We start from the raw sequence: 16,644 nt of genomic DNA, 5'->3' as shown, positions 1-16,644 counted from the left end.
AGATAAAAAGGAAAAATGTAAACTTTCAGACTGTGAGCCTATTCATTCTTTTTTTTTTTTTTTTTTTTTTTTTTTTAAAGTAGGCTCCTCACCAAGTGCAGAGCCTAATGTGGGGCTTGAACTCATGACACAGAGATCTAGATCTGGGCTGAGGTCAATTGGAAGATTAACTGACTGCGCCACACAGGTGCCCCATTTCATACTTTTTATAAATAGATATTATCATATTACTGCAGTAAATTTAATCTCATACACTTAAAATAAGGATATAACAATTTTATTTCAAAGTGTTAATATTTTCAATACACTGGAGATAATGTTTTTCAACTATTTAAACACAGCAACAAGTGATAGATGTCAAAAATATGTAAGAAAATCTTTTTTTTGAAAATTCTTTTATGGATATACAAGCAAAACATCTGTAGACCGCTGCTTTATAGACATTAATTTTCACCTAATCTTATGATATAGTTAACATTATCTCCCATTGACACATGAGAAAACAAAGGTCTGGATACATCAGATGGGTCATCGAGGTCACTAGGCCCTATTAACTAAGAGGCATACAATACGATTTGAGGCTATAATCACCACAGGAAACTGCTCCTCCTTGATTGATGAATAGTCAGGAGGCACTAAATAAAAGTTGGGAAGACCTAGCGAAAAATCTAAAAAAAAAAAAAAGGCACCTGAGAAAATAATCAAATCCAATCAGTAAATTTTTATAAAGGTCTTTTTAGCAATGATCTGTTAATTAACATACACTATTCCTAATCTCCTATATTCAGTAATTCCAACTTAAATCACACTTCTTCTCATATTTTTTAAAATACCCATTTTAGTAAGTCATTCTGTGTTTGATTTCTACCATCACTATCATCTCCCCCAATAAAAATATCCTCCAGACACACACGAATCCTCTTTTAATTTTCCTATATTCTGATCATAATAATCTTGGTAGCTAAGGAATTTTTCTTCCAAATAGCTTGCATGGTTACTGGTGAATAAACTCTATGAAGTGGTTAACAAGACTAAAGATGATGTCTCTGAAGAAGAGAAAAGGAGACAGGAAATGACCATTTCTCAATTTCTATCATTAATTAATGAAGATCTCTTTTCCTTTTTCCAATGAAATGTTTTAATTTCTCAGCGAATTACATTGAATTGATATGAAGTAGAAACTTCACACAACAGTACAACACTCAGAATAAAATAGACAATGGTACTATGTTGAAAGGTGTAGAGGTTCAATACTTCCTCGTAAAAGGTATCTAACAACTGATAATCTTCATTTGTTTGACAAGATTTGCTTACGATGGCTATAGAAAAGTCCACCTAGGTTTAAATGATAACTGGTTTTAGTTGTGTCCTTGGGCTCAGTATTCTTCTGCAGATGATTAAGGAGAAAACTTCTAGATGAGGTTTTAAAATAGGACATATATCCTTATTCTAATAAAGAGTATCAATTGTAACCTAAGTAAATTGAAAATATGACTAAAAAGCAAAAAAACAAAAGAAAAACCTTTACAGTGGTCTATGCCATGGCATGTATAAATGGGTTCCAGCAAGAAGCCTGGATTTTACACACAAGACCACCTAATCTACCTGTGTACAGCTGTCTATGAAATATAAACCTACCTAATGGAGCAAAAAGATAAATGTTTATTAACATATGAACAGTTCTGACTGTTGAGTTCTAATTTGTAAGTAAGTTTATCATTTCCCCAAAAAGCAGAGTACCAACGAAAGCCCCAAATCAGAAAGGTATAAGTGTATGCAGAATCATTCTTCCTAATTATGAAATTTAACCTTTACTGAGTAACTCCCACATGCCCAGTCATGTATTCCTTATAAGAATTCCATGAAGTTTTTTTATTTCCATTTTACAGCTAGGAAACTAAGGAACAGGGAAGGCCACTGGCTTGCTCAGAGAGCAAAAATTAAACAGCTGGGAACTGAAATCAATGTATCTTAAGCCAAAGCATGCTTTTTCCAAATGTCAATACCTGAGGCAGCATAGTAATGTGAAAATGTCATCCACCTACTAGTTGCATCAATAAACAAAATTAATTTCACAAAACATTTAAAATTATTTAAGCCCACCAGCACACACATTTGATAGCTTCTGAATAAAATCTATTAACAGCTATGTCATTTAGAAGGCAACCCAGATCTAGTGAGAGCTCTTGTATCATTGTTTTTACCTACTGAAAAACAGACTGCTTTGACAATCCTTTTAACACTCATTATTTTATCCTCTCCCCTGGGACAGGAGGAGCTGCTATCTAAAACTCTTCAAATGGTTGGTAAATAGCTCGCATTGCCGTAATGGGCAAGGGAAGAACGATAATACCCATCTACAACCTATAATGAAGCAAACAAGCTATACCCCTTCCCCAAAATACAAGTAAGCCATATTAATTGATATCTAATACAGAACTCGAGAGTTCGACACAATGTTATTATAAGCGGGCAATGGGCAAAAAACTGATCAACTGTAAGGGAGAAGGGAAGGAAAAAAAAAAGAAAAACAAAAAAGAAAAACAAAAAAATGGGGGAGCTCCTTCAAAGTCTGTCCAAAGCCTGCACTGAAGAGGGTCTGGGGTGGGGGGGAAGGAAACCCGCTCCACTCCGGGAGGCTCCAGCAAGGGCGCCTCCATATGCGGAACTCTCGCCCAATCCCCGTCCAGACTGAAATCCCGTGACCGCCAGAGAGCCTGTTTGGAGAAAAGTAGACAGGGAGCCCGCAAGCTGGGTTGGCAGAGGACGCTGGAACCTGGCTGCTCGGGAGAAAATGTCTCCTTGGCAGCTGCAACCACTGTCCTGTGGTCTGACTTCCTAGGGCTGGCTCGAGGGCGAGGTGTGCCTCTGGCTTCTCCCCACCCCCTTCCCCCATCCCTTTCTCTCCGCGGCTCCTACACTCCGCAGAGCTGTCTCGACCAAAGCTACACCACCTAGCCAAAAAGAAAAAAAAAAAAAAAAAAAGAAAGAAAAGAAAAGAAAAGAAAAGAAAATCCCGTGTGCGCGCGGGTCGGGCAGGGCTCGCCCTCGGCTTCGGCCGATGACAGCAGCCCCCGGCATCCGCCGCCCTTGCGGAGCGCGGCCCTCCGCTCCCCGGGGCCGGCGGTGTGGCAATTGACATTTGCATGGCTCTTCCACACGCAGCCCGCACACCCTCTCTTCCAGCCCTCGGCCCAGGAGCCGCTCCTTTCCAGCCCCGGACCCCCGAATCCGCCGAGGGCCGCCTCCCTCTGCTCTCTCCGACCTCGCCCCAGGCTCATGGGGGCAGAAAGGCGATGCCACCAGCGGGCAAGTGGCCTCCAAAGGAACCATGTTAACCTTGCAATGCACACATCTGCCCACACGCCCTGTGTCACAGCCCTGCCAAGCCTGACAGCCTCCCCGCCAGATGCCTGCCCATCCCAGCCCCGCATCCCCTCCCAACCGCACACCCGGACCCCTACCTCGCCCGCCCTTCCACCCTAAGCCATTCCCAGAAAAGGGGAGAAAGGGTTTTGCTTAAAACAAATATATCTACCTGGATCAAATTCAGGGATCCGAGCTTGGTATTCAGCTCCGACTCTCATCCCAACATCTGCAAAGCAATGCCAAAAAGAAAAAAAAGAGAGAAAGAAAAAGAAAAGAAAGAAAAGAAGAAAAACGAAGAGACACTTAATAAAATATAAAAATTGCTGGAGGGAGGAAAGAAGAGGCGGGTGGATGGGAAGATATTAACTCCGGGCACTCCGGGAGATGGCAGCGGATGGGGGCGGGGAGCGGGGGGGGGGGCGAGGGCGGAGGATTGGTCGAGGGCGGAGGGACGGGGGTCGTGGGGGGTGCTGCTGCACTGCACCGGGAGTTCGAGGCTACCGCAGCGCCCGGGCTCCGAGGGGAGGGAGGGCGGGAGCGCGGCGAGGGGAGGGGGCTGGGGGAGGGGAGGAGGGAGAGGGGCAGGCGGGCTGGCGGGGAGGAGTTCGAGGCTACCACCGTGCTCGTCGTCGCTGCTGCAGCCGCTCTCGGGCTCCGAGTAGTGCAGCCCGCCGTTGGTGGACGAGGCACCGCCGCCGCCGCCGCCGCCGCCCGCCGGGCTCTTGGCGCTGCCGTTGGCCGATCGGTTCTTCCCCAGTAACTCGGGCCCTTTCTCCATCATGCCGGGCATGGTAGAAGAGGGGAGGGGGAAAGGTGAGGGGAAGGGGTAGGCGTCAGGGTGAAGGGGGAGATGGCTTACGAGTGAGGGCGGGAGGGAGAGGAGGAGGAGGAGAAGGAGGAGACGGCGGCGGCGGCGGCGGAGGCGGAGGAGGAGGGTGTTAATACGGAGCCGCCATAACCGCCCCGGTCCGGCAGTAGCGCAGTCGCCTCACAACAACCCGCCCCGGCCCCGCCTCTCTCCCCTCCTCCCTCCGCCCGCCCCGCGCAGTCCCGGGCGCCCCTGTCGGCCGCGCCGCGCTCTACGCCGCCGCCGGTATCACTCCGCCCCGCAGGGAGGTTCCGGCCGCGGGGCGGGGAGGGGCGGAGGGGAAGAGGGGGAGGGGCGGGGAAGCCCGGCTCGTCGACAGCCCGGGCAACCCCAACCGTGCGCTAATAAAATCGCCGCAGAGGCGCGGCCGCCTCTCGGGCTTCCTTCCTAGGGGGCGCTCTGGCGCGCGGGCGCAGGCAAACGCGAGGGCGTGGGACTCTTTGCCCTCTTAGGGCGGAAGGAACGCGTCCAGACTGAGAAAGGGCGGCCGCGACCCGAGGCGCCCGAGTCAAAGGAGCGGCCCCCCTCTCGCCGAGGGGGTTGGGGGTCCGGACGGCCGGGCGGGTCTCGGCGGGAGCCTGGGCCCCTTGAGAGACTGTGGCAGTGCGGCTGCTCGGTTTCGCGGCTTCTCCGCCGCCGTCGAGCTGGTGTCGCGCCCTTGCCCGCCCTGGAGTCGGACTGTATAGCGGGGCGCCCTGCGAGTTCCAGGCCCAGTGGGCCTGAGTAGCAGACGCGGTCATGGTTATCTGGACGCTGCTGTTATTGTTTCTGAATCCCGGAACTGGGGCCTGACTCCCTAGAGAGACTGAGGGTGACGAGATGAGTTTCCAGTGCTGACCAGTGCAGCTGTATTTTGCTAAAAGGTGTTTTGGGGTGTTTTTTTTCCTAACCTTTCCCCCGTTTTCTCTTCTCTTTCTCTTCTCACCTTATTTTTACCCATTTTTCGTCTTGCTGTTTTTTCAGTTAGAAGTGGGTGCTGTCAGTGGTGAAATAAAATTAGGACCGAGGCCTTGTCCAGTTGGTGCTTACTCAGTCCGTGCTGACCCGTGGTCAGGGCTTGGAGCAGAGCTGTAAGGGAGGGCGGAGTCCTCCAGTAGAGGTGAGGCAAGAGCTGCATTCTGGCAGGGTTTCCAGCCTGGCAGGCGACGTGCTCTGTAATGCTTTTCTGAATTGCCTTAGCCAGAAGGAATAGGGAACTGCATATTTCGTTTACTAGATTTGAGGATGTCTGCTATGTGCCACGCTGTCTGGCATTGGGAGCGATTTATGATTTGCTTCTCTTATTTACTTACCGTTTTTGCTCAGCAGTAAGAATTGAGGACTTCCTGTGAACATCTAGCATGCAAACCTATGCAAAGCAGTATTTGGGATCCATAGGTAAGGTCTTCTCCAAACCCTTAAAGATTGTCTTGTATGAATTCTGTTATAGGTCAATGCGGAGTGGATCAAAGCAGAAATAAGCCTCTCTGGCCAGCCCAAGACTTCACTGAAAGCAGTAACATACCTAAAGCAGGAATGCCTCAATCAGGAATTTAGCCAAGAAACAAACAAACAAACAAAAAGCCTGGGAAGTAAATAATTTGGCAAGATCCCTGTCTAAAGGGAAAGTCTCCTGAGCAGGTACAAAACCTATCTTGTTCTGATAGTGGAGGTAGTTTGGTCTATCAAAGTTTTATGTGATTCCATTGAGTCATACAACTAAACCTATTATTCCTTTACTTTTCTCAATAAGTGCAGTTCTGAATATTATTTTAATTTCCATATGGTTTTTCTACAATGAGAGAACGGTTTGGCCAAATGAAATAAATAGCCATTTCCTATGACAATTACATTTTTCACTGTAAATTAATACATTGGTATTTTTATTTTTATACACAAGCTTCTAATGAACATGATTCAGCATGTCTGGTCCAGTAATGCAAAGGCCGGACCCTAAACTAAGTGAATTCACAAAAGATAAATACTGCTCTGAGGCCTTTTGGCCAGCATGTTTTCTAACTCCCCAATTTTGCAACACCTTCCAACCTCTTTTGCGCTGAAAGGAATTTCTGCATACAGTCAAGGATTAAAACATGGTGAAGAGGGGCACTTGGGTGGCTCAGTCGGTTGAGCGTCCAACTTCAGCTCAGGTCATGATCTCATAGTCCATGAGTTCGAGCCCCACGTTGGCCTCTGTGCTGACAGCTCAGAGCCTGGAGCCTGTTTCAGATTCTGTGTCTCCCTCTCTCTGCCCCTTCCCTGCTCATGCTCTGTCTCTCTCTGTCTCTCAAAAATGAATAAACATTAAAAAAAAATTTAAAAAGAAAAAACGTGAAAATTTGGGGACTTTTGTAACTTATTTCTAATTATTAGTAAAACCCTTAAAGAAGATTCTGCACTTTATTTGAGTAAAGCAAAGAGGGCAGAACAAGGGCATTCCTCTCTTAGGAAAAGAACCTCAGGGATGGGGGCTTTTCTTTCTATTCTGCCCCTGAAGAAAAGGAAAGCACCTGAAGCTGGCCTGGTTCTGAAGAATAATATTAAGCCTTAAAATGATTTCCCAACAGTTAACAAGAACAGTATTTTAAAAAAAGGAAAAACCTAAGAAGAAAATCTTGGGGATGTCTGTATCATCAAGGAAGAAAAAAACTTTAAGAAAGCATTAATAAATAAGGCCCAATGATGCAGAATCATGAGAAGGGTTTAAGAAAAGGCCTCTCGGGGCGCCTGGGTGGCGCAGTCGGTTAAGCGTCCGACTTCAGCCAGGTCACGATCTCGCGGTTCGTGAGTTCGAGCCCCGCGTCAGGCTCTGGGCTGATGGCTCGGAGCCTGGAGCCTGTTTCCGATTCTGTGTCTCCCTCCCTCTCTGCCCCTCCCCCGTTCATGCTCTGTCTCTCTCTGTCCCAAAAATAAATAAAAAAAGTGTTGAAAAAAAAATTTAAAAAAAAAAAAGAAAAGGCCTCTCGATTTGTTAACTAGAATAATGTTAGTTGTTTTGTTTGGCTGCTTTTTATTTAAAAATTTTTTCTTTTCTTCTTTTTTTTTTTTTTTTTTTTTTACTATTTTCATTGTAGTTTAAATTTGGAATAGATGATACATTCTCATACTTCCAAAACCAAAAATTGTAAGAGGAGGGGTGGCTGGGTGGTTCAGTTGGTTGAGCATCCAACTCTTAATTTTGGCTCAGGTCATGATCTCACAGTTCCTGAGACCAATCCCTGAGTTGGGCTCTGCACTGACAGCTTGGAGCCTGCTTGGGATTCTCTGTCCCTCTTTCTCTGCCCCCACCTGCTTGCGCTCTGTCTTTTCTCTCTCTTTCTCTCTCTCTCTCTCTCAAAAACAGACATTAAGAAAACAAAAGATATAAGAGGAAATACTGAACTGTTGTACTGGACATCCAGCAATTGTAAAAAGGCAAGGGAAAAATGTATAAAGATAGGAAAGAAATACATAAATCTGTTATTTGGAGAAATCTTGATAGTCTGTAAATAAAGTTATAATCTATAAACCTTTAGTATTAATAATGAATTTAGTGAATTGCTGGATAGTCAGTATATAAATCAACTATATATATATATATATATATTTTTAATGTTTTTTTTAATTTATTTTTGAGAGAGAAAGGAAGGGACAGAACGCGAAGTAGGCTGCAGGCCCTGAGCTGTTGGCACAGAGCCCAACACAGGGCTTGAACTCAAACCCTGAGATCATGATCTGAGCCGAAGTCAGATGCTTAACTGACTGAGCCACCCAGACACCCCATAAATCAATTATATTTTTAAATGCTAGCACTAAGCAATTAGAAAATGAAATCTTAAAAAAGTGGTTAACATACAAATGCATCAAAGATATCAAATACCTAGTGTATTAGCTTCCTGTGACAGCTGTAACAAATTACCACAAACTCAGTGGCTTAAAACAAACTCCTGTCATATTTCTGGAGACCAGAAGTCTGAAATCAAGGTGTCAGCAAGGCTGCACTCCCTACAGAGGCTTTAGGGAGAATCTGTTCCCTGCCTTTTCCAGTTTCTGATTTCTGCTGGCATTCCTTGGTTTGAAGCCACATTACTCCAATCTCTGCCTCTGTCTTCACATTGCCTTCTCTTCTGCGTGTGTCGTGAATTTTCCTCTTCTTCTATTACATAAAGACACTGATAGCATTAGGACCCATCTGGATTATCCAGGATCATCTTCTTGTATCAGGAGCCTTAACTTGATCACATCTGCAGAGACCCTTCTTCTAAATAAGGTAACATTTACAGGTTCCACAGATTAGGACCTGATATTTTGGGGGCACCATTTAACCCATGACACCAAGGAATAAATCCTAATGAAAGGCATATAAGAACTATATACAGTAAAACCTTAGTTTGCGAGCATAATTCATTCCAGAAACATGCTTGTAATCCAAAGCACTTGTATATAACAGCGAATTTCCCCATAAGAAATAGTGGAAACTCAGATGATTAAATCCACAACCTAAAAATGTTCATATTAAAATGATTATAATACTCTAATATAATACAAAATAAAGAAAATGCAAAATGTAAAGGAAAATAAAATTAACCTGTACTTACCTTTGAAAATCTTCGTGGCTGGTGTGAGGGAGAAGAGAGAGGAAGGTTATCGTGTAGGACGACTTTCCCTGTCACTAACGGATCACTGCTGTCTGTTGGCTCAATGGAATCTTCTTTTTGTGCAGCTAAAATGAAGAACCTATCCAATGACACTTGCTTTTGACTCCTTTGGAGGATTTCGTGGAAATGTGACATCACATTGTCGTTAAACAGTACCATCACTAACTGCTACAGCCTTATTTGGGTGGTGCTTTTCTACAAAATTTTGCACTGTTTCACACATTTTACACATCTCCCTAATCTCATTTGAAGTGAGGGATTCTTCTGCCTTTTTCTCCTCCTCTGCAGATGAGATGCAGACATAGACTTCTTATAAAATCTTACAGTTTCAGCAATTCTCATACCTCATTCATATTTCTCAATGATTTCCTTCTTCCACTGTAATCATCCCTTTCTTACCGCCTTTCTTTTGAACCTTTTTCTGCAGGGGGGTGGGCATTGTAAACACTCGCACGGATGTTGACTACAGTACAGTATTAATAAACTCTTGTCATATACTGTATTTAATGTAACTGACAAGCAGCAGAGAAAAGGGTCTATATCTGCAGGCAGCCTGACCTAGAAAAAAGTATTCCTAAGCTTACTCTTATATAGAAAAGCAAAGGACTATCCATAGGTGCTTTGGAGTGACAAAAAATTCACTAGTGCCAGTTGTGACAACATTCTGAAAAATCACTGATTTCTGCCAAATACCATGTCTCGTGTGACCAAGCATGGGAGATGATCACCCACAATCTAGCAGAGAGAGGGAGGGAGAAAAGAACCATTGGCTCAGTTGTGAACATGTGACATTTGGTGTCTCGTACTACTCATATTGCAAGACATCGCTTGTTTACCAAGTTAAAATTTATTAGAAATGTTTGTTTGCCTTGTGGAACACTCACAGAACAAGTTATTCTCAATCCAGGGTTTTAATGTACTGAAAATTATAGTATTGAGAGAAATTGGAGGAGGCCCAAGTAACTGGTTAGATACAGTATGCTCATGGATTGCAAGACTCAATATAAAAATGTCAGTCACTCCAACTGATCAATAGATTTAGTCTGATCCTTATTAGAATCCCAGCAGATTGTGTGTATGTCATTTGACAAGTTGAAACTTCTATGAAAATTCAGAAGATCAAGAGCAGCCAAGACAATCTGGAGGAAGAACAAAGTTGGAGGATTTATGCTACCAGGTGTTAGAAAGTAGATGGATGGAACTAAATAGAACTCATGAACATTTTATGCAAAGGTGACCCTACTAATGTGGAGAAAACAATGGATGCTTTAATAAATGCTGCCAGGTCAATTGACTATGTGGAAAACAAAAAACCTTGATGCCTACTCATAGTAAAATAAAAAAACAAAACTCAATAGATTGTGGGCCTAAAATAAAAGGTCCTAAATAAGGACCTAAAATAAAAGGTGAAACAATAGTGCTTTTAGAAAATACCATAGGATATTGTCTTCATAACTTTGGGTAGTCAAATTATTTCCTAAGCAGGACATAAAAAACATGAAAATGTTGAGGATTCCAGAAAATAGTATGGGGATTGCTTAGCTGGCTCAGTTGGTAGAGCATATGACTAAATCTCAGGGTTGTGAGTTTGAGCCCCACATTTGGGTGTGGAGATTGCTTTAAAAAAATCTTAGTATAGGAAATGTAAAGGATCTTGAATTATGTCAGAAAACTACAAATAATTTTGTATTCCTGGAGCATGGAGTGAACTCAGAATGAGCCTAGAGAGGCAAGGACTGAACTACATAAAACCCTTGATAGTATTCAAAGGGTTAAGCAATTTATAGACAATGGAAAAGTATCAGAGGGATCTAAGCAAGAGAGTGATTTAGTTCAGTTGGTATTCTAGGTGAAAATTAAATGTGGCAAAGAAATCAATTGGGCTGTTGAATTAGGAAATTATGAGGTTTCAAATTATGGCAGTGATAGCATGAATAGAAGTGGGGACTAATGAAAATAGGAAGTAAAATTAGCAAAATTTGGGGATTGGTTGAATATGGAAATAAAAAGGGGATAGAGGAGTCTAAGCTGATGCCAGGATTTTGGCTTCAGTGTCTGGGTGGATTGTGTCAACAACAGAGTTGATGGATACTGAAGGCTTATCAATTTGACAGACAAGGAAAATAAATTCATTTCCAGATATGTTGGGTTCTCAATGGGGAGATATCCAGCATGCAGTTAGATATATAATTAAGATCAGGCGTGCAGAAAGTGTTTTATTACCAATTGATTGTAGCTAACTGAGGTCATGAGACCTAACTAGATCTCACAAGAAGAGGATGTAAAATGAGAAGTATAAAGAGCTGAGAATGAAAGCAAATGAGCACCAATGTTGAAGGGCTATAAAGAGGAAAAGAAATCCATAAAAGAGACTAAGCATAAATACAGAAATAAGAGAACTCGGAGAGTATAACTTCCTGAAAGCAAAAGTATAGAGAGATCTGAATAGAAACAGGATCACCAGGACAGCAGAGAAGTCAGTTAAGATAAGGCAACAGTGTGTACAATGCTTCAACAAGTAAGAGAACATGAATGATTTTGGAGAGCAGTTTTACTGGGATCATGAGCAGAAGAACCAAACTGCAGTGGTTTGAGAAGTAAAGAGTTCCTTTAAGGAAATGGGAACAAGTAATATGATCCTACTCCAGAAAAGTACTCATATGGAAAAGAAAAACACGGAACTACACTTAGCGTCTTAAAGCCAAGTAGCTGGGGCGCCTGGGTGGCTCAGTCGGTTAAGCGTCCGACTTCAGCTCAGGTCACGATCTCGCGGGCCGGGAGTTCGAGCCCCGCGTCGGGCTCTGGGCTGATGGCTCAGAGCCTGGAGCCTGCTTCCGATTCTGTGTCTCCCTCTCTCTCTGCCCCTCCCCCATTCATGCTCTGTCTCTCTCTGTCTCAAAAATAAATAAACGTTTAAAAAAAAATACATTAAAAAAAAAAAAGCCAAGTAGCTATAGAGTTATAGGCAAGAGTATGTATATATGTAATATTTCAAAAGTTGAAGTACCAGGGATGCCTGGGTGGCTCAGTCAGTTGAGCGTCCAACTTTATCTCAGGTCATGATCTCAGGGTTCGAGCCCTACATTGAGCTCTGGGCTGACAGCTCAGAGCCTGGAGCCTGCTTGGGATTCTGTGTCACCCTCCCTCTCTGCCCCTCCCCTTCTCACATTCTGTCTCTGTCTGTCTCTCAAAAATGAATAAACATTAAAAAAATTTTTTTTTTTTTAAATTTTTTTTTTCAACGTTTATTTATTTTTGGGACAGAGAGAGACAGAGCATGAACGGGGCAGGGGCAGAGAGAGAGGGAGACACAGAATCGGAAACAGGCTCCAGGCTCTGAGCCATCAGCCCAGAGCCCGACGTGGGGCTTGAACTCACTGACCGCGAGATCGTGACCTGGCTGAAGTCGGACGCTTAACCGACTGCGCCACCCAGGCGCCCCCAAAAAATTTTTTTTTTTAAGTTGAAGTACCAAATGCTATTTCTTCCCTATTATCAGATGGATATACACAGCTGGAACTTTATGCTAAGGAAAAGAGAGAATAAAGGTTATCTAGGTTTCTGTACATAGTAGATGCTTAGTAAATGTTTGCTGAATTGAACAAAACTAATATCCAGACCATAGCAGTATGTATCTCCTTTCTGATAAACACACAAGTAAATATATCTGCCTTTATATGCTGAGAATATTTCTGAAAGTATATATAAAGAAACTTTACTGTTGGGGAAGGGGTGTCACAGTCTGAGATGGAAGGGGGATTTTATTGTTTGTATATTCCATTCACAGTTGGTCTCTTTTGCCATGTATATGTATTATTGTTCTGAGGAAATAAATGTTTAAAGAATCAATAGACAAAACAAAGATAAGTATAATTTTTAAAATAATGTAAAAGTAAAGTTCCACCTAATAGAAGTTGAAAAGTAGAACGGAAGAGGAAAATGGAAAGAGGATAGACATGTTATCTTCATTTTACAAAAAGAAAAAAAAAATTAAGCAGGGAAGTAATTGTGGACTACACCTTAATTCACCAACTAAACTAGGCACACAGGAAGGACATCAACAGATGTCCTATTTTATTCATATTACCAAGGCTTATAATGATTTTCTTTATGACACCAACTTTGCTGAAAAGTTTATTGGTTTTTGTACTCTTTCACTATTACTTTAGAAGTGCCTGTCTCAGAATAAGTTTAACACCAAAAAGGAGTGAGATGATGCTGTGCAGCATTGGCCCAATGGTGGGGAGAGCCCAAACATTTACATATTTACCACAGGAAGGAGCTTTATGTTTTTGTTTTGTTTTGTTTTTTGAGAGCCATAGATTCCTAAGGTGGGATGGGGGTGGGATCATATAATCTTAAAGAGCTGACAGGACATTTAGAGGTCTGGCAATGCCCTTTTTTTTTTCTTCACCGCCGGGAATACTTACCATTTCTGAAGCTGCTCCTACAAACTCCATTTAAACAGATACAGAGACAGTAAACTGCAACACAAAGTAGATTATTTCATTTTTTAAGATGTTTGAATCTTAGAAAACCTCTTATTTCTCTTTTTTTTTTTTACCCAAAGTTTAACTATATCTAGAAAACCCCCAAACAACTGTCTTAAACAAAATGAAAATTTACTTTTCATAAAAAAGATATCCAGAAGTAGGCAGTCCTGGGCTGAAATGACAACTTCAATGAAGGTGTCAGCGATCCAGGCTCCTTTTATCTCAGCCCTCCACCTTTCCTAGAGTATCACTTTTTCCCTTGTGATCCAAGATGGCTGTTAGACTCCAGGAAGGAGGAAGAAAGGCAGAAGGGCATACCCCTTAGCTTTAAGGAGATTTTCTAGAAGGACCGCATACAATTTATGCTGATATATCGATGTTCAGAACTTAGTCACGTGGCCCACTAATTTCAAAGGAGGCTAGGAAATGTCAGAGTGCTCCACTAAAACTCAAGGTTCTATTGCTGAGGATAAAGGAGGAAATGGGTACTGAAAGGCAACTAGCAAGCTCTGTCACACTAGTCTCTTAAATATTTTAAAAGAACAATTATGTCCCACTTCAGCTTCTTTTTCAGACTAAACAGCATTATTCTCTGAGAAATCTTCAATGATACTGTTTTCAGATCTGACACTCCCCTCCCCCCCCCCCCCATGTGAGGTCGAATTGGTGCAAAATCAATTGGAAATACGTTGGCCCCTTTGCGCCTTTTTAAGATTAATTAATCTCAGGGGTGCTAGGTGGCTCAGTCGGTGAAGCATCCGACATTTTATTTCTGCTCACTTCAAGATTTCATGGTTGTGAGATCAAGCTCCTGGTTGGCTCTGTGCTGGGGGTGGAGCCTGCTTGAGATTCTCTCCCTTTCCTTCTGCCCCTCCCCCTCTTGAGAGCGCGCGCGCCTGTGCGCGCGCTCTCCAAAAAGACAACAAAAGACACATTAAAATTAATCCATCCTGAAATAAGCTTTATTGGCAATAACTGCACATGGTTACTAAATCTGGAGTCATCTCTGTTCTCTGTATCTTTTACATTTATTATTGTTTAGCTTGTCTCTCTTAGACTCCAGGAGGTTTAGTTCCCCTTTCCCTCCTTCCCCTCCTGAGCAAATGAATATAAATGTATTGTCATTTAATTTCACCTGGTTGTTTTAGCTTATGTGAACCTTTTGAGAACTTTTTGAATTCTAACTTTCCTACTTAGCATATGACTTAGCTGTGGGCATTTGCACCTATGATAAAAAGAATTTCTCTTTAAGGACAGAAATAGTGTCAGGGGGTCTGGGTGGCTTAAGAGGCCAACTTCGGCTCAGAGTCGTGATCCTGTGCTTCGTGGGTTCAAGCCTCTGGTCGGGCTCTGTGCTGACAGCTCGGGGCCTGGAGCCTACTTGGGATTCTGTGTCTCCTTCTCTGTCCCTCCCCAGCTCATGCTCTCTTAAAAATAAATAAACATTTAAAAAATTTTTTAAAAATAGTGTCTTAATTTATATTCTCAGCATTGGGTACAGTCCCTGTGCATAGTAGATTCTCAATATTTGTTTGTGAATGAATCCTGCAGTTAGAAGTAAAGGACATTTTCCTGAAGTTTTTTTTTTTTTTTTTTTTTTTAATTCTGGAATTGTTTATGAAAGGAGACTATGAAATCTCCCTGCCTTTTAAAATAATATAGACATTTATGTGTCTGGGACAATTATATTTGAACACATATCCTGACTTTTAAAAGTGGGAAGGTGATTTAAGCAGTTTTGCTAAATTTCTAGATCATACAAATATGATTTTGTAAAGACTTATTTGGTTAAATTAAAAAAAAAGGAAAAGACTAGACACAAGTTTAAAGTTTATATCTTAACTCTGCCCCTAATCCATATTATCCTTTCCTTACACACTTCTTTCCCTAAGTTTTACATATTACAAAAAATAGAATTCACAAATCAAAATTTGTTTTCAATTGAAAAAGGCATTTAAAGAACATATTCACTAAAATCAGTCTAGGGTCCAAATTCTGAGCTATTTTGAAGATTTGGGGATAAGATTAGGGGCACCTGAGTGGCTCAGTTGGTTAAGCATCGGACTATGGCTCAGGTCATGATCTCATAGTTCGTAAGTCTGGGCCCTGCTTTAGGTTCTGTGCTGACAGCTCAGAACCTGGAGCCTGCTTTGGATTCTGTGTCTCCCCCTCTCTCTCTCTCTGCCCTTCCCAGGTCATGCTCTGTCTCTGTCTCTCTCTCTTAAAAATAAAATAAGCATTAACAAAAAATTAAGATTTGGGGATAAGATTAGATAGGGCAACCTCTGAAATGGAAACAAACTAACATTAAATTCATTTGTGGAAATAACCCTAGAGAGTGACTTGAAAACGTTTTAGAAAAATGCTATTCATGAAATTAGGGGGCTTCTAATATATATTCTTATAGACTGGAGATAGTAATCTAAATCTAAATGTAACGTATAGAATGATCTATAAATTTGGCACTTAGACATTAATCACACACACACACACACACACACACACACACACCCCAGTAACTGGCACATAGTAAATATTCAGATGTTAATTATTATTATTAAATGTATAGATTAGAAATAAAATCAAAGAGCTTATTCAGAAAGAGACCAAGGAAATGGCACCCCAAATCTATACAATTTTCCTTTACTTAGAATACAATATTTCTAGAGGTAACAATACAAAGAAACAGGTTCCCTAAAGAAACTCAATTTACCGGATATATACAGGATTTGTTAAAATAACTTACCAACTGTACTATGTTTAGTCCCCCTTTCCTTCTGGTTACAGGGTGTCTTAGCTACATCTTGATCTGATTTCATTACTTTTGGTTATCAGAATAATGTGATTCTATTTAGCATGGGCCAAATTTGTGGCTCTCAGGGCTTGCAATGGACCCTTATTGCTATTAAGTCTCTCCGTCTCTCTCTCACACCTACACACGCACACACACACACACACACACACACACTCAAGTACACATCTCATTTCTCATCTCTCAGCTCTATTTTCTCTGTGTTTACCTTCATTCTCTGTTACTGCAAGAAGCCACTTCTAGATAGGAACTTCCTTTAAGCCTTATTAAATAGCAAGGAATGAAGGAGAAATGGGGTGCTGCTTTACTAGACCAGTGGCTTTTCAAACCTTTTGTAACCCAGTGCAATACAGATTATATTGTCAACCCAATAGAGACAGACATAAATGTGTACCAGTCAGCTGTTTCTGCATTATAACAACAAGAAAATCTCAGGGGCACACATCACTAAGCATTTATTTTCGCTCAATGGTGTATATTGGTTAG

At 42.0% G+C, this 16,644-nt stretch overlaps 1 protein-coding gene and 1 long non-coding RNA gene across 5 annotated transcripts in view; one reads left to right on the top strand and one right to left on the bottom strand.

Moving 5' to 3' along the window:
* Window positions 1–4,316, bottom strand: part of RCOR3 (REST corepressor 3) — a 53,861-nt gene extending 49,545 nt beyond the window's left edge. The window contains exons 1-2 of one of the 4 annotated variants that reach the window (XM_086693978.1): window positions 3,985–4,316; window positions 3,539–3,595 (exon numbers count right to left, since the gene is read on the bottom strand). In XM_086693978.1, the coding sequence (XP_086550104.1) occupies window positions 3,539–3,595; window positions 3,985–4,159 (232 nt within the window). In that variant the 5' untranslated portion in view covers window positions 4,160–4,316. The remainder of the gene's footprint in view (window positions 1–3,538; window positions 3,596–3,984) is intronic. The other 3 variants (XM_086693979.1, XM_086693976.1, XM_086693977.1) reach the window with 3 other exon arrangements.
* A 56-nt stretch (window positions 4,317–4,372) lies between these two features.
* On the top strand, window positions 4,373–6,082 carry LOC147572597 (uncharacterized). Its single transcript, XR_015246081.1, has 2 exons — window positions 4,373–5,336; window positions 5,667–6,082. It is a non-coding gene; the product is annotated as an uncharacterized LOC147572597 (long non-coding RNA).
* The last annotated feature ends 10,562 nt before the right edge of the window (window positions 6,083–16,644 follow it).

This window comes from Puma concolor, chromosome E4, assembly GCF_028749965.1.
Source record: "Puma concolor isolate L17-30 chromosome E4, mPumCon1.1.hap2, whole genome shotgun sequence".
Classification (NCBI taxonomy): Eukaryota; Metazoa; Chordata; class Mammalia; order Carnivora; family Felidae; genus Puma; species Puma concolor.
This window is presented reverse-complemented; position numbering and strand designations above follow the sequence as displayed.